The sequence below is a fragment of the Rattus norvegicus genome, chromosome 8 (assembly GCF_021556685.1).
Source record: "Rattus norvegicus strain SHRSP/BbbUtx chromosome 8, alternate assembly SHRSP_T2T, whole genome shotgun sequence".
NCBI lineage: Eukaryota > Metazoa > Chordata > Mammalia > Rodentia > Muridae > Rattus > Rattus norvegicus.
The window spans coordinates 113,682,843-113,700,175 of NC_141541.1; the positions used below are offsets into that span (position 1 = coordinate 113,682,843).

At 42.6% G+C, this 17,333-nt stretch overlaps 1 protein-coding gene across 1 annotated transcript in view; it reads right to left on the reverse strand.

Moving 5' to 3' along the window:
- Nek11 (NIMA-related kinase 11) overlaps positions 1-17,333 on the reverse strand; it is a gene marked incomplete at its 3' end in the record, with an annotated part of 237,218 nt that overhangs the window by 138,576 nt on the left and 81,309 nt on the right. The window contains 5 exon segments of the mRNA NM_001413824.1: positions 1,507-1,595; positions 3,223-3,301; positions 3,411-3,560; positions 14,118-14,244; positions 15,372-15,436. Coding sequence (NP_001400753.1) covers positions 1,507-1,595; positions 3,223-3,301; positions 3,411-3,560; positions 14,118-14,244; positions 15,372-15,436 — 510 coding nt within the window.

The window sequence follows — 17,333 nt, forward strand, 5'->3', positions numbered from 1 at the left end:
CCTGGGCTCAAAGCCTAATTCCCAGTCACACTCTCTGTGTCCTCTGGAGGCTATGAACTCCGTGTAAATATAAAAGAGAACAACACCACCCACATCAGAGTTGCCCTTCATTTATTGGAGAAGCTCCTTTTCATTCAGTCGAAGAAGTTGCGCACGCTAAACAGGGATTGCAAGGCTGGTGGCCACACTCCCAGTGACCTCTACTTGGTCCTTGGTTAGGGACAAGTATCTCCGAAGGCTCTTTGCTCTCAACTTCTTTCAGCAACTCCACTAGAAACTGCCGTCCGCAACTCTCATGCTTCTAGAATAAAATCCAGACCACAGTGTCCCAGGAAGGGACAATTTATCAGGAATATGCTCCCTCTTCTTTTATAAGACCTAACTGGCTTCCCTGAAACATAGCCACAGGTCTTGGAAATAAAGGGGACTGGTTGAAATCCATATTATTCAGTGTGAAATACCTCCCAGACAATCGAATTCCAACATGCCACTGATTGTAACTGTCCCACAACTACTGTGCAGCAGGCTAGCCAAAATTAACTCGCCATTTTAAAAACAGGATAACCTCTACTCTCACATCTGCAGTTAATAAACAAAATTAAACTTTCTTGAAGGAATGGATAGCAATGCGAGAAAATAAGCGTAGTAGAAACATGTCTATAAATCACCCCGAGGGATCTCTTTCAGGTGCCATCTGCTTAGGTTGAAGGTGAGGCTGGGAAATCCAATCGGACACAATGGAGAGACCACTGGGGGGTGCGTCAGGGGAGAGTCTCTACACAGGAGTGTGTGTCAGAGGACAGTACCTGGCTATGTGGCCTTAAAGGTCAGCAAGAAGGCTCCTATTCTCATACCACTGGCACACCACCGGGGAGGGAGAGCTAATGCTCTATTAGAAAATAGAGTTCCATTAACAAAATTGTAGCTTTAATCTTTAAGAAGCAGGGTCCCTGGCATCTGCACCTCAACTGTTTGCATAGGTGGGTACCCAGGATCTGAAGCCACCCACCATTCTGTGCTTTTACAATTTAAAGAAAAAAAATTTAATGAGATTCTTTTAAAGATGTATTCTCTCTCTCTCTCTGAAATGAATTTGGCTTTTTTTTTTCAAATGCCTCCAGAACCTACAATACTTTCCTTCAGCAGACAGAGATTCTGTCAGTTAAACAAACACCATATGAAGCCATCTAGGTTTCTGATGGAAGGCTCATTTGCATAAACATTCCTAAATGTCTTAGACACTCCTTTCTCTATACACTCACCGGGAGACTGTGACGCCACCCTGTGAGCTGTGTGACGGTTTAGGCAGGCAGAATATCAGCCTGCTATCACCCGGGGCAAATGGCTTTGGCACGCCACATTACTGAAGCTTCTTAATTCCTTGGCAAGACTGAAGTGAAGTCTAGGATGCTCCACACAGCCATCTTAGCACTAACAGATTTTTAAAGACGGATGCGCTTAGCATTCACACGAGATGGGCTTTTTAAAGGCAGAGCGACTACTTACATGGCGTTAACTGCATGGGCAGCCTCCTTCTGACAGGCTGAGTTCCTCTTGTCTTCCAGTGTCGCCTCTGGATGTTTATACATCAGCTGCTGAAATAAAGGAAAACACGTGGACCTTAAACATCCCTTTCAGCAATGAAGGGGCACAAAGGTACCACATGCCCTTTCTGTGTGAGGCCTTTGCAGACCAGAGCAGGGCGCTTTAAGATAAAACTCTGGGCAGCTGTTTATCTCTCTTTGAAGGGTTAAATAATACTGTGTGGCAGGTTGTGCGGGGAGATCCCACAGAGGTAGCTCCTGCCTGCCTCACTAACCACACCTTGCTCTTGGTTTCTCCTCCTCACTCCTGCCATTGCCCACCACCACCAGGCCTTCCCTCAGCTCTAGGAGCACCCAGCTATCAGCCTTCAATAGACTATGTCAACCTACCCCATGACAAGATGGGCACCAGGCAAATGAGGCACTTAGCTAAGGTTCAACATTCAGGGGTGTGGTCTAGATCTCGGCAAGCAGAAGAGGTACTTACTTAATGCACATTGTCATTTGTAAAATCAAAAATGATGCCCAGACCTATGAAGAATAGAATCCCCAACGTTTACAGACAGGAGCTAATGCTGAACCAGAGCGGCTACAACTCACTCGCTTCTAGGTAATCTTGGCCTTGCTGGAGTTTGCCTTTAAGGTTTTATATTTTGCTCTCGGAGTTTACTGATATTAATTTAGAAATATTGCAGGGCTAGCAAGATGCCTCAGCAGTTCAGAGCCCTGGCAGCCTTCCAGAGGACCCTGGCGTACTCTTCAGTACCCACGTGGTGATTCACACAGGTCTGTAACTCCAGTTTCGGAGGATCTAACACCATCTTCAAGACTCCTTTTAAACTGTTTTCCTGGCTACCCACTTACAGTGTTAAGATGGCATCTATGCCTCTGGCCACCAAGCCACTCCCCCCTTGTTCTATTTTTCTTTTTTTAATAATGTTCAGTTTCCTTTGTTCTTGTTATCATTTTCATTTTTCCTACTTTTCCTTGCAGTCAAACTTCAGAAGAACAGAAGACCATGCCCGCCCCTTTCTTTTCGGTCTCCCCAGGGCCAGCGCTGTGCCTTCTGGCAGAGCACACCTCACTGTTATCTTTGCTTCCTTTGGATCTAGACCTTAGCCTACTGGTGGGAAGCTGGCACCTGTTGCAAGGCGGTTCCTGAGATTCCTCTTACAGCTATTCCTAACTGCGGGAAGGTGCCTGGGGATTAGAATAACAAAAGCTGGGAGAGGCCTGTGGAAGATTAGAAGCCTTAGAGAGAACAGTTTGCTTCCTATGCCCCAGGCAGGTCCTCTGTCTAATCAAGCTCTGTAATGTGAAGGAAAACAAAGAAATGCCCAACCAATTAAAGCTTTGAAATCACGTCACAAAGGAGGGAGTAATAACAATTCCATGAAAAGCTCAGATTTCCATATTATTAGCAATACGTTCTTGGCCTAACGGGGATGGACTTTAAGGTGCTCAGGTAAGATCTGCCAGCTTCTGAGGTAGAAAGTGGTTTTAGGTAGCATCTGGGAACCAGAGTTTGTGTGGCCTCCTTTGCAAAGAGGTTTTCCTGGTATTCATTCCTCTCGGCTCCATTAAACCTGCTCTCCTCCCTTCTGACTGATTCCTCACTGACTCTCAGCCCCACAGCATGTGAGGTCACAGATTGTCTGTCAGCCCCTACGGTTAATACCTGAAGGCACTCTTCCACATAAGGGGCTTTTAAAATCTCTGCAGCCGACGGTCTCAGGGAGGGACTCTTGTTCAACATGCTGTAATGTTCAAAGAGAAAACGTTTTTCCAAATGAACAAAAACCTAAGTTCCCTCCAAACACAGTAACAGAACTTCAAACAGTGTCCGCTTCGGACTTGCTCGCGTACCGTGACATGATGATGTTTAGTTCTCGTGGGTATCTGTCAGGGAGTGAAGGCGTGTTGCCTTCAACGATATTCAAAACCACAGACAAGAAATTGGAGCCAGAAAACGCATGATCCATGCAACACATCTCGTATAAAATGCATGCCAGTGACCTGCAGACAAAAAACCAAAACATTTAAGTAAAGAACAAACGTCCCATTTAAAATTTGCCCATCATGAAAAGCCTCAGAGATATTAGGGTATTAGCCACAATGCACAAACATGTATTTGAGTTTGTTTACAAACTACATATTAACGAAGAAAAACAAACAAAAAAAGCCTGAACTCAAAAGATAGACAGACAGGGACACACAAACACACACACACACACACACACACACACACACACACACGCACACACGCACACACGCACACACGCACACACCACATGCATGCAGGCACACAGCACACAAATCGAAGACCTATCAAAGGATAAAGCACAAAAAATATGAATATTACATTGTCTGAAGGAAAGATAAACAATCCAATAGCAAGATATCTGTGCAGGGGAAAGAGTATAAAATCTGATTAATGTAGTCGGGCATTTTAAAATGAGCCTTTATGAGAGAAAACAAAATGAGGTTACATGTTACCTTCCTAAGGTAGTTTTTAAAAGTTCTGCATGCAGGGGCTGGGGATTTAGCTCAGTGGTAGAGCGCTTACCTAGGAAGCGCAAGGCCCTGGGTTCGGTCCCCAGCTCCGAAAAAAAAGAACCAAAAAAAAAAAAAAAGTTCCGCATGCAGAATGAATTTTTAATTTATTAGCCTGGCCTTCCCTGTACTGTGTATGTTAAAAGGGAAGCTGGCATTATTTATTAGTTTTCTGAATAGAATCCATTTGCAAGTGCAGCGGGAGAGAAACTACTTATAACTCACATTAAAATGTACAATTCTCCTTGGGGATTGTGAAACAGGAGATCAAACCAGAGAGCAGCACAGCGCTGAAGCATTAACCAGGCCAAATGGTGCCCTCTGAGCTGGCAGGAGCGTGTTCTAATGCCCCCACATCATGCCGAGAATGAAAGTCAAAGTCTTCCCTGAGCTCCGTATTAAAAAAACAATAGGCTTGCTTTTTAATCTTACGGGTATTGTGAATTATGTAACAGCCAGATTTCCCTCTTCATAATGGTTGCTTAAAAGATAAAAAAAATGAGTTTATGATGGGCTGTTTATAAGCTATATGTTATATAACTTTTAACAATGCTTAGAGGGAAGCAGAATTTATTCTGTGGTTTCTTGTGGAAATGCATGCAGGTAAGAGAATTCTGAATATGTATGCTGAAAAGGTCTCTGTTCCAATAAGTGATTAATAACACTAAAGCTTTTGGGCTGGTTACAAAGCACTTTCATGTCTGTCACACACAACAGCTCAAACTTCCCAATGAAACTGAGTCAATACCGGATTTCGTTTTCAACTCGTAGACAAGGAAATTGGCTGGGAGAAGCCAAGTGACTTGATCAAGGCCACATAGTAGCAAATGGGAGAACCGACTCTTGAATGAAAACATTTTGCTTCCAAACTCTCTATGGTTTCAATTAGGAAAAAGACAGTGTTAGGAGCTCTTACACAGAACTGCTAGAGCCCAGAGATCAACATGAAGCTCAAATTTTGTATCCATCTATCAAATGGTATCGTGTATAGGAATTTTAATGTACTGAGATTTTAGCATCTAAGAAGATAAATTTCTTCACATAAATAATGACATTTTTAGAAAAATAAAAACAGAGTGTTCCTTGCCAGCAGGAAAGTACTAAACATGTTCTAAAAGGGTGATCCGAGGCAAAAACAAGCAACAGAGAAACAGCATCGAATGGAACATTTTGTGGATATGTATAAATGAACTTTCAACCACACTGATAAATCATGTTGGGTCTAAACATTGTGTGCAATCAGGTTTATATCAAGAACAAGACAAAAGACAGAAGAAATCCAGAGATGTGAAGTGTTTTCAGCTCCTCGTGCTAGGGAAAAGAAGTCATAATGACAGTTTTACTGGACAGTAAAAAGATTGTATATTGTATTTTCTTGAGTTATCATTGAAGGATTAACACAGAAACAAAGCTAGCCGGGAGAAAGAAAATTCAACTACAAAATTTTAAACTAAAAGGAAAGAGATAAAAAAGAATGAAACAAATGGGACACAGAGGGCATAAACATAAGGTAAAATGTGAACACAGTTACATTAAATCTAAGTAAAATGTAGGAGGAATGAGTCAGCATGTTCTGACTGGCGGGGGGTGAGGGTTAGGGCAACAGTAAAATAGTTCAATTTTTTAAAGCTTATCAGATTGGATTTAATAAAAACAACAACAACAAAACACTGCTCTCCAAATAACCTTGAGAATCTACCTATACACAAGGAAGTTCAGAGTTATAGCATGCAGGGCTAATCAGATGTCTTAGCAAATGAAAGGGCTTGCTGCAAATCTGATGACGGGAGTCTAAGCATAGTGACCATGGGAGAAGGTAATCAGCTCCTGAACGTTGCCCTCTGACCTCCACATACTCATCATGACATGACAACTCTCCACAAATAAATAGTTTTGTCTTTTGAAATTTGCCTCATTATAGGAAACAAAAGGTAAACTGTAACATCACCTTAACAGATGGGGAAGACGCATTTCATTCACAATGGTCAAAATGTATCTGGAGTTTTATAAAGAAGAAAACACAGCACTTTGGGAGCAGGAGGAAATTTCCTTAGTCCTGTTCTTAGAGCTTTAAAATACATTGTTAAAAAAAAAAATACACGTATTGGTGAAATACTGAAATTTTACAATTTCCTACTGAGATTGGGATAAGATAAGAATCAGTATACTGTACCTATACTGCAGGAAATGAATGTGTTGCCTAAGACAATAGGCTAGAAAAAATAACAAAAATCAGCCAAGAACACTCAGTACATAAAAAGCTCAAAAGACTCTACAGACCTTGGAGATAAGTGGACTAAGCAAGCCCGCCGGATACAAACTCCGTTCTTGTCTCTAAGTTTGCAACAAGAGCACTTTGAAATGAAATCACTGTGCCACTTCCACTAATGTCGCAAAATATCAATGTCAAATATCTAGAAATAAACCTAGTAAGAGGTGTGCCGGGTCCTCCAGTGTTGGCCACCATGCAGTGATGGGGGAAATTAATGAAGACCAAAGAACGAGAGAGGCAGAGGAGAAGAGGAATCCATTCACCCAGGCAGATCCAGTTAAGAAGAAGACGCCAGTTTCTCCTAAAATGATTTCCAGACACCCTGCAATCGTGGTTGGAAACTTCCTTTGTTTTTCTTCTTATGTATGAAATGACAAGATGACTCTAACTTTAAATGGAAGTGCTACAAAAGCAGGTTGGTTTAACAATGTGTCCCTTATAGAAAGCGTTGTATTGACAAAGATGAAAGAAAGATTCTGATGGAGAGCTGTTTGCAAATACAGACATATGCAAATTCTAGTGCTTGATTAAGGCAAAGGTAAACTACACTTCATATGGGTGGGGAGAGAGAGAGAGAGAGAGAGAGAGAGAGAGAGAGAGAGAGAGAATATTTTCATCAGATACTAAATGATCAAAACTCATGAGATATTCAACATTATTAGACATCAGAGAAATGCAAATGTGCACTCCAGGGTAGTGATTCTGCAAGCTCCTAGAACGGCTGAAAACCAACAAAACCAAAGCAGTACTTGTTACTACAAAGAAAAGCTTTTAAGGAAAGAAAAAAAAAGACAGAGGTCGGAAGAACGAAGCCAAATACACCCCACCTCACTCTAAGGGGTAGAAAGGGCTAGGCGAGAACAATAATCTCTTATTTTGGTCAATGTCCTATTGCCGTGAAGAGACACCATTACTCTTGTAAAGGAAGACATTTAATTAGCGCTACCTTAACTCCTCAGAGGTTTAGTCCACTGTCATGGTAGGAAGCATGGTGGACTGCAGGCAGACATGGGGAGTGGTTGAGAATTCTACATCCAGATGCACAGGCAGCAGGTAGGGAGAGACACTGGGTCTGGCTTGAGCACTGAAATCACAAAGTCAACTCCCAGTGGCACATTTTCTCCGACAAAAATACATGAAATGAGTAGAAGCTAGCGAAAGCAATATGAGACAATATGATTGGACAAGCTTCTACAACGTCTGGAGTTAAAGATGTCTGGATTGTCCAGTCATATATTTTAAAATATATCCCCTAGATATATTGTTTATTCTATAACTGTAATTGCATTTATCCATGCTTTTATTTTCTCCAACTTCTAACCAAATATTGTTTTGTGAAAATTGTTATATCAGCTCCTAACTTCTGTCCTTTTGAAGAAAGCCCCAGTATTGGAAAGCAGGAGACACACACACACACACACACACACACACACACACACACACACGGTGCACTTTATTTAGAAGTCTGTGTCTTGCATTCCTTTCTTTCTCCAAAATACCTCCAACTTTGAAGAGTTAAACAACAAATCTGTCCCCACGAGATCACACTGTGCACAGTGAAGAGGAAGGTGGGGATCAGGTACATGTGAGACATATTCTACCCTAAATCCCCCAAGTTGCCATCTGTCCAAGCTGCTAGACCTAGGGGAGAGTTTCTGAAGCATGGCCTGCTAATGAATTGCAAATGAAATGACAACCGCCTGTCCCTGTGTAGCTAAATTTACCTCTTTAAAGCTCTGCCAGAGCTTCCAGCAGAAACCTGCCCAGCAGTGCTGGAAAATCATATCTGTTAGGTAATATTTTCATTTGATGTGACCAAGAGGTATTCTGATGTTTTCTTTTTTTAAAAAAGATTTATTTATTATATATGGGTACACTGTCGCTGTCTTCAGACACACCAGAAGAGGGCATCAGATCCCATTACAGACGGTTGTGAGCCACCATGTGGTTGCTGGGAATTGAACTCAGAACGTCTGGAAGAGCAGCCAGTGCTCTTAACTGCTGAGCCATCTCTCCAACCCCTCTGTTTTCAATAAACACACACACACACACTCTTACACAGGAGGAGGGCAGATAACAGAAGGGGGCTGGGGGGAGACTGACTGACTAGCAGCTGAAACCAGCAGGGGCCCTTCTCAGGCCCAAGGCAGGATGTGTATAAGAATGAAGAGAAAGCTAAGTAGGAGGCGGCTCAGAACAAGCCCACAGAAGTCCCTTTACTGATGAAAAGCTCTACAGTTCTGCAAACAAGAGCCACGTGGGGGGACTGAGCACTTGAAACTGGTGAGTGTGATCAAGAAAACGTATATATCCGTGTGTGTGTGTGTGTGTGTGTGTGTGTGTGTGTGTGTGTGTGTGTGTGTGCATGTGTCTGAACAATTATAGAAAAACGGGGTTTAGATGAATTGTCTTTGTTTTGTAAAAGCCCTAAATACTCTCTTCCATAATTTCTAGAGTTTTGAAGGTTATGTGGCCCTTCTAGGCTCCCACGGTACCACCATGTCCTCTACAGGAATTGGCCAATGGAAGATCAAGGCCAATAGCTGGGGTAAAGGGAAACAAGAAAGAGGAATGACTCAAGAAAAACTGGCTAAAGGAGAAAGAAATTTATTTTTTTAGGATTCTGTAGGATGATGTCATTCTGCAGGTGGAAGGATGGGCGGGAGAACAGTTTTAGAGAGGAGGAGGAGACTGGAGCAAAAGAGGGAGTCAACTGAGAGAGCATGGAGGCGGATGTTAAGGTTCCTCTCTACACACTGACAGGTTGTTATGAATATTTTTAAGGGATGGATGTGTACAGGGTATGTCCAGGTAGGCAATTATATCTTATCAATTGGATCAGAGGTTATTGTGTTATTATTATTGTGTGTTATTTCCTGGGGTGATTTAACTGAATTCAAGAGAGCTTGTGGTGGCTGGAGACACTGGGCTGCCATGGAATTGGGACCCAGGTGCTGGACTTGGTGCGGGATTAAAAGACACAACATATTTTTTTATATATATAATTTTACAGCAACAGGATCCTAATCTTTCTTTTTTAAAGTAATTTTATTTTTCCTGAATATTTTATGTATTTACATTTCAAATGTTATCCCTTCCCCCCATGCTTCCTTCCCCTCCCCCAGCTTCTGTGAGGATGCTCCCACTCCCGCCCACCCACTACAACCTCAAGGCCCTGGCATTACCCTACACTGGGGAAACAAGCTTTCACAGGACCAAGGGCTTTTCCTCCCACTGATGCTGGACAGTGCCATCCTCTGCCACATATGTGGCTGGAGTCATGGGTCCCTCCATGTGTACTCATTGGTTGGTGGTTTAGTCGCTGAGAGCTCTGGTAGGGTTTTTTTTTTTGATTGATATTGTTGTTCTTCCTATGGTGTTGCAAACTCCTTCAGCTCCTTCAGTCTTTTCTGTAACTCCTCCACTGGAGTTCTGTTGTTCAATGGTTAGCTGCAACCATCCTCATCTGTGTCAGTAGGGCTCTGGCAGAGCCTCTCAGGAGACACCCATATCTGGCTCCTGTCAGCAAGCTCTACTTGGCATCAGCAATAGTGACTGGGTTTGGGGGCAGCATATGGGAAATAGAGAACTTAACAGAATATCATAACCCTTGCAACCATCCTTGACTTTATTTATTTATTTATTTATTTATTTATTTATTTATTATTTATTTCTGAGATAGGTGGGAAGTGGGCATAGTTAATGTTTTCATAGTTTTCCCCTTTTGGGTAGGAATTAAATTATTTTTCATTTTCAGATATTCTTGAGGCCAGACCTAAGCATTCCATATAAACCAGAAAGTACGGGAAGGACCATGGACAGCGACTGCCTATGGCAGAGAGGAGGTTGGTAACAAATTAAGTCATCCTCCCCCCAACTGCTATCCATGCCACTGCTGCTTTAAGGACCTGGCAGCATCCCCACTGCTAATGTGACTCAAACTGCTTCACACAGAGATCATGGCTATGGTCCCAGCTCCTTTACTCGTTTTATGCAGTCTCCCAGGGCTTGTTAAGATAGCGTGAACATCACAAGATAGAATGGCACAGGGAGAGAGGACTGTGCCAGCTTAAAGAAAAATCTACCTCTCTTTTGTCTGTCCCAACCGTCACCTTCCAACACATTTACTATAGCCCACCCTGGTGTCCTTACAAGATGGATCCTCTGGGAGGGTGACTTCTCCATATGTTCCTTTTCCCTTCACATATGAGTGGGCACTTCCTTCTCTGGTGATACTGGACTTGCCACGTGACTTGCTTCAGCCAATGTAACATGGGCAGTTCTAAAGCATGGGAATGAAATCGTTTTCACAGGGAGGTGCTCAGCACAGACTCTGATTGTCCCCTGGCATAGATGATACCCGTTTGCACTGGGAACAGCCTACAACCTGAAACTGGTGGAGAACCATGGAGCCGAGACTAGTTTAACCTGAAGGCCCCTCTGACTGAAAACAGGCTGGTAAGGAATCTTTAGTTTCCTGGTGAAGAAAAGAGAAGCAGAGACATAAGCCAAATGTCTTATACGGCAGGGGCTCCTGGACCAACAACTGACATCCCCTAGCCTTCTGAGTTGGTACTAAGGAAACTGTGGTACAAAAGGTCCATGTCACCTGCCGTTAACCAGAGCAGTTCCTATATAGGTTAGACATCAGGCTGCTGGGTTTAGAGTGCCTTATAAGGAAATGGACATAGGTGTAATTATTGCTCTCCAATGAGGATACATGCTTTGGCCAGGCAGAGCACACAGGTCCTGGTCTCTCTCTGTGTTAGAACACATGTAGCTAAGCTTGCTTTCTGAGAACACTAAAGCCTGGGTCCATTATTGAGCATGAAGTAGACTCCACCAGTGTGATTCCCACCACCATTCTCCCCATTTAAAACACCCAACATGGGGCTGGAGAGATGGCTCAGTGGTTAAGAGCAATGACTGCTCTTCCAGAGGTCCTGAGTTCAAATCCCAGCAACCACATGGTGGCTCACAACCATCTGTAGTGAGATCTGATGCCCTCTTCTGGTCTGAAGACAGCTACAATGTACTTACAAATAAATAAAAAATCTTTAAAAAAAAATTTAAAAAAAGGGTTGGGGATTTAGCTCAGTGGTAGAGCGCTTGCTTAGGAAGCGCAAGGCCCTGGGTTCGGTCCCCAGCTCCGAAAAAAAGAACCAAAAAAAAAAAAACAAAAAACAAAAAAACACCCAACAAACACACAGTAACAAATCAGAGAGCAGCCGAGCTGACTCTTTCGAAGGAAATTAGAGCAACGGTAAAATGGTGCTTCATTTCTGCTCAAGCACCAGCACTCCAAAAGCACTGTCTTTTTTCTTCTGAGAAGTATGCTAACTATTCAGTGTTTAGACTCGAAGCCCTGGCTGAGGAACACAAGTCATGTTTATATTTCTCCTGTGGAGAAAACATATTTTTAGCAAACACTTATACACACCAGCTGGATTCAAAGCATTGCCCTTGATGGCCCTTAGTATTGTAACTTTCCAAAGAAGTGTTTATCGACTTTTAGAACCAAGTCATCCTTTGAGAGCAACTTCCTGTACTTGAAGGCTATAAATAATCAAATCTAGGTAGGTCTAATGGATTACAGAAGGAAGGGAGGTTGCATATGGGAAAGTGTTAACGGATAAAAACGTAATCAGTATTAGGCTGATTTTTAAAGCATTATAAATATGGCATGTTCCACTGTTAACGCTCAAGCAAGCATCTATAAATTATTCATATGTACTCCCAGTCCCCAGAAGACATTCCTCGGGACACAGATGCCACCCGCTCCAAGGTAGAGATGGGTTCTCTACGCAATCCAATCTTCCTGAGTGTCTCCCTAAGATCACTCGCCACACGTCTCTGTCTGCCACTATAATTAATATTAATTAATTCTCCGATATTTGTCCCACTTTGGGTTTGGTAGCTGAAATTTCATTACCAGATAAGCCCGTTTTGATTTAGATACAAGCAAAGTAATTACTGAATTCATAATAAAGTGGTTATTTGGGGTCAAGATGATGATACACTCTCAGCTCATACTTGCCGAGTAGTTTATAATCACAGTAGGGGAGCTGGTCTAAAGCTGGGAGAGATTTTCTATGTGTCAGGTTCTTTAGTAGCTACAAAACGCCACAGGAATGCTGCTTGATATTCTAATAATTTCTCATGTAATAGAAGGAGTAATTTGTAAACAAGTGGACTGGGCACAGAGGGAGCGAAGAAGTGGCTTTGTTTCCCCGGGGGCTCCACTGCCTCCGTGACCTAGGAGCCTCCTTCTGAGCTGGCAAACAGGTATGGATGCCCGGTAAAGGAATCAGGTATACTGCCAGAGAGCATTCCCGAAACTTACACAATAGCTTCCTGAACTGATATGCCCTGAATCAGATGGCTTTAGATAACATAGTCATAGAGACGTTATATATCTGAATCTATTTTATAATCCATAATATTTTAAAAACTAAGTGCGAAGAAAGAAAGGTAGGTAGGGGTAGGAAGGTAGGTAGGTGGCTAATAGCCACTGCAAAGCTCAGCTGAGCTGGAGAAGGATCACCAAAATAGCAAGGTTTTCCACAAGGAGCAAGAGGCAGGTGTTTCTGCTTTGATATCTAGGTTACTGCACAGTCTTGGGGGTGGGAGAGTAAGTGCTCAATTAAACAGTGTAGAGAAAGTTGTTCTTGGTGACTTGCCTTTGCCCTCTTTTCTTTCTGCTTTTTATTCCAGTTTTCTTTTCTACTTTGGGGGGCACATGGGAAAGGATTAGAGAAAGTGATAGGTGAACTGGGTTGGACCTCTAGGACCAGAGACTCTAGGGAGATCAAGAGTCAGCAGAGAATCTCAAAGCAATCACGAGACTGAAATGAAGGGATGCGATTTCTGTGGAAGGTCAACGCTAGGACAAACCTTGACAGCTTCTCTCCCATGGGAGGCTCTAAAGTAAATAGAAAAATCACGACTCCTACAAGGACCCTAAGCCAACTGCTCTGTGGTGACTCAGTTTCCCCTGACCACACAAAAGGTCATTTTCTACCTCTCATCTTTAAAAAAAACAAACATGGGCATGCTTTTACATTGCTTGTCTTTGAAGGCTCAGAACTACTTAACATTGATTTGCATAGAATAATTATTTACTTAATTAACAAGCTCTCAACTAGATTGTCCTTCAGCTCGTGAATGCTGAAAATAATATAAGGTCCTTTCGAAGTAGAGCAGCATTCCCTGCAGGGCCCACTGCTTATAGCGGGACAGACTGAGGCGTTTCCCACCTAGCTCTGGATACGAGAGCACCATAGATGTAAGAAAGATCACATATGTCTCCATCACTGAAAACCCAAAAAACGTTACATGTTGCTTACCCCAAAATCCAGAATCTTTAGTAAAATTCTTCTAAAATGGAGAAAAGCAGCACATTCCCCAGAGCTGGGAGTTAACCTTAATATAAAACAAAGCACGGGCTTTATGAGTCCAATGCTTTATTTAACAGGCTAACCGAAGCACATCAAAATTTAATGTCTTGGCCACATTAAGAACTTTCCCCTGTGGTTCAGGAACGACTCATCTACGAACAGAGAGGATCTCCGAAATGCCTTTCAGAGCATAACAAGCTCTGTGTGCTTCTGTCCCTCTGGCCACAGCACAACTCAAATGCCAAATGGGACAGGGTGAGTAGAGGGAGTAAGCGGATGAATTTCAGAACAGAGCGGACAGACCTCAGACAGTGGAGAAGGAAGTCACCAGGGCCAGCACCACCTACTCACCAGATGTCAGACTTGGCATCACAGCCTTGGTGCTTCAGGGCCTCTGGACTCATATAATAGGGAGTCCCGGTTAGAGTTGTAGCCAGCTCACATGAACCCATCAGCAGCCGAGAAACTCCAAAGTCCCCTGGGAATTGTGGTTAATTTGTGTAAATATTTTAAGCAACAAAAGCATCACTGGAAATTAACAAGTAAAACGGATTTAACTTCATCATTTATTATGCAGCGCCTCGTGTCATTTTAAAGGGAAAGACAAGGGGCATTTTAAATTACATAATGATGGCCAATAGCTTTAAACATCTGTGCTTTAGAGGAGAAAGAAGACGGAACAAGGAAAGTGAATTTTCTAGCCTCACGGTCTTTATTTCTGGGATTATAGAAACGCAGAACAACCTGTTATTACTGAAGTCTGGTAATCACCAACAGAGGCTTTGGAAGGACTGGGTGGAAGACATGAAAATTCCCCTGCAGGGAGAAGAGCTTGATCTCATTTTACAACAAACGGAACTTTTCTAAAAATGTAAACTATTCATGAATATACGTAAAGAAATTTGAATCCGCTGGCTTCTCTAATTAGTCACATACCTCTATTCTCTTCTTCCCCATGAATCTCCTATGGGAAGCTCAGACAACTGAGTAACTATTTGAGTTGAAGTATAGTTCTAAAGAATTAAATATTAATGAGGCCATTATAGACCATTTGAATTATGTATGGCTTCGACTTACTGATGGGTGAGTGAGGGGCCTGGAGAGATGGCTTAGTGCTTCAGAGCACTGACTAGCTGCTCTTCCAGAGGACCCAGGTTCAATCCACAGCACCCACAATTCACAACCTAGCTGTAACTCCAGTGCCAGGGGATTTGATGCTGCCTTCCAGCCCTCAGTGGACACTGTGTGCATGTGGTGCACAAACATGTGTGCGAGCATAGTGTCCGTGCACATAAATCATAGAAACTCAAACAGACAAGTGACCTGCAGCTCACAAAGTGCCCGGCAAAGGACCGCAAAGCACGCCTGTTAAATCAGCCAGTTAAGAGCAAGTGTTTGATATTTCCATTCATATCAGATCATCACAAACAAAACAACCAGGATTTGTTGGGCTCCTCTACGTAAAAACAAATATTTGCAAAGGCTAAATAGAAGCCAGGGCTGGATTGCGTCCATGCTCGCTTGAACTGCACACGTCTGCTTGCTGTGGCAGCACTGACAATAAACTTGCTTGGAGCTTTAGAGCAGGCATTTAAAACATCTTACCAATTTTGGGTAGATTATTTTTCAGAAATATATTCTTTGATTTCAAGTCTCGATGAAGTATCCTCCTACAAAAAGCAAAAAAAAAAAAAAAAAGATGATAAAATGTCATGGAAAATAGAAAACTAAACTCAATTAAAAGTCAAGTGTGAATGGATACAGAAAATGTCGTGCATCTACACAATGAAGTACTACTCAGCTATTAAAAACAATGACTTCATGAAATTCTTAGGCAAATGGATGGAACTAGAAAATATCCTGAGTGAGGTAACCCAATCCCAATCCCAATCACACACACACAAAAAAAAAAAAAAAAAAAAAAAAAACCAAAAAACAAAAAACAAAAAAAAAAACCCGCACATGGTATGCACTCATTGATAAGTGGATATTAGCCCCAAAACTTGGAATACCCAAGATACAATTCACAGACCATATGAAGCTCAAGAAGATAAAAAAAAAAACCACCTGGGGATCCATCCCATTTGCAGACACCGAACCCAGACACTATTGCTGATGCCAAGGAGTGCTTGTTGACAGGAGCCTGATACGGATGTCACCTCAGAGGCTCTGCCAGAGTCCTACTGGTACAGATTAAGGTGCTTGTAGCTAACCATCAGACTGAGCACAGGGACCCCAATGGAGGAATTAGAAAAAGGACTGAAGGAGCTGAAGGGGTTTGCAACCCCATAGGAATAACAACAGTATCAACCAACCAGACCCCCATAGCTCCCAGAGACAAAAACACCAACCAAAGAGTACACATGGGGGACCCGTGGCTCCAGCTGGATATGTAGCAGAGGATGGTGATGTCTGGCATCAATAAGAGGAGAAGCACTTGGTCCTGTGAAGGCTCGATGCCCCTGTGTAGGGGAATGCCAGGGCGTTGACGTGGAAGTGGGTGGGTGAGAGGGGGAGCATCCTGGTAGAAGCTGGGGGAGGGGAGACGGGGGAACCAGGAAAGGGGATAACGTTTGAAATGTAAATACATAAACTATCCAATAAAAAATGCACACGGAGACAACATAGATGTTGTCTTACTAATATAAAAAAGTCAAGTATGGCTATATATGGAAGGATATATGCATGTGTATGTGTGTGCCTGTGTGTGTGCATGAACATGTGTATGTGCACATGTGTGTCCTTTCCCATATCCAGCTTACACTGCTTAAAGGCTGCAAAGCATGGACATTTCTCCTTTATCCAAGGAAGGAAGAGTTCATAAATGGAGGTTTTAGAGAAAGGAACACTCGGTTTTGCTTTTTTAATGTTTCAAAAAGATTGTGTGGAGTGGTTTGTTTGACTGCTTTTACTCTCTGACTGTTGGAATAAGGGGAGAAAAGGTCTCATAACTCAGGTTGGTCTGGAATTCTCTGCATAGCTCAGGCTGTACAGTTTTGTAGTGTGGTTTACATAGTACTGCATCCAGTAACCATACCGTCAGTGGATGGGCAAGTTATTACAAAATGTTATACTATATTGTTCCCAAACAGTTTACACTTTGTAAAGACATTGATTCTGATAACGCTAATCAGGAAGTACTTACTGACTTGCTATATGACAGTGGTATGAGAAATGTCCATTAAGACTTCTAGTCTCAATGTGAGAGAACCAGACAACATGAAAATGTTTTCCTACAGGGGATCGCAAGATGCTAAACGAAGTTCATAAACAGGCTCTCATGAGCTGAAACCATGATGCAGCAAACCCCCTGGGAGCGTTATATGAAAAGAAACTGAAAATCAGAGTAGACAACAGGTGCTGACCCCTCAGTGCCTTTGGGAATGTGATGGTCTCAGAAAGCTGGGGGCTGGCTATGGTGTTCTCAGCAGAAGGCGTAAAGTCTATAATAGAGACAGATGGTGCTCATACACATCCATAGGTGTACGATGTGTATTTCATACAGACCTAGGAAACCTGCCTATGTTAGTTCAGAAAGGAAGCGTATAATTTGAGAGGAGGACAACA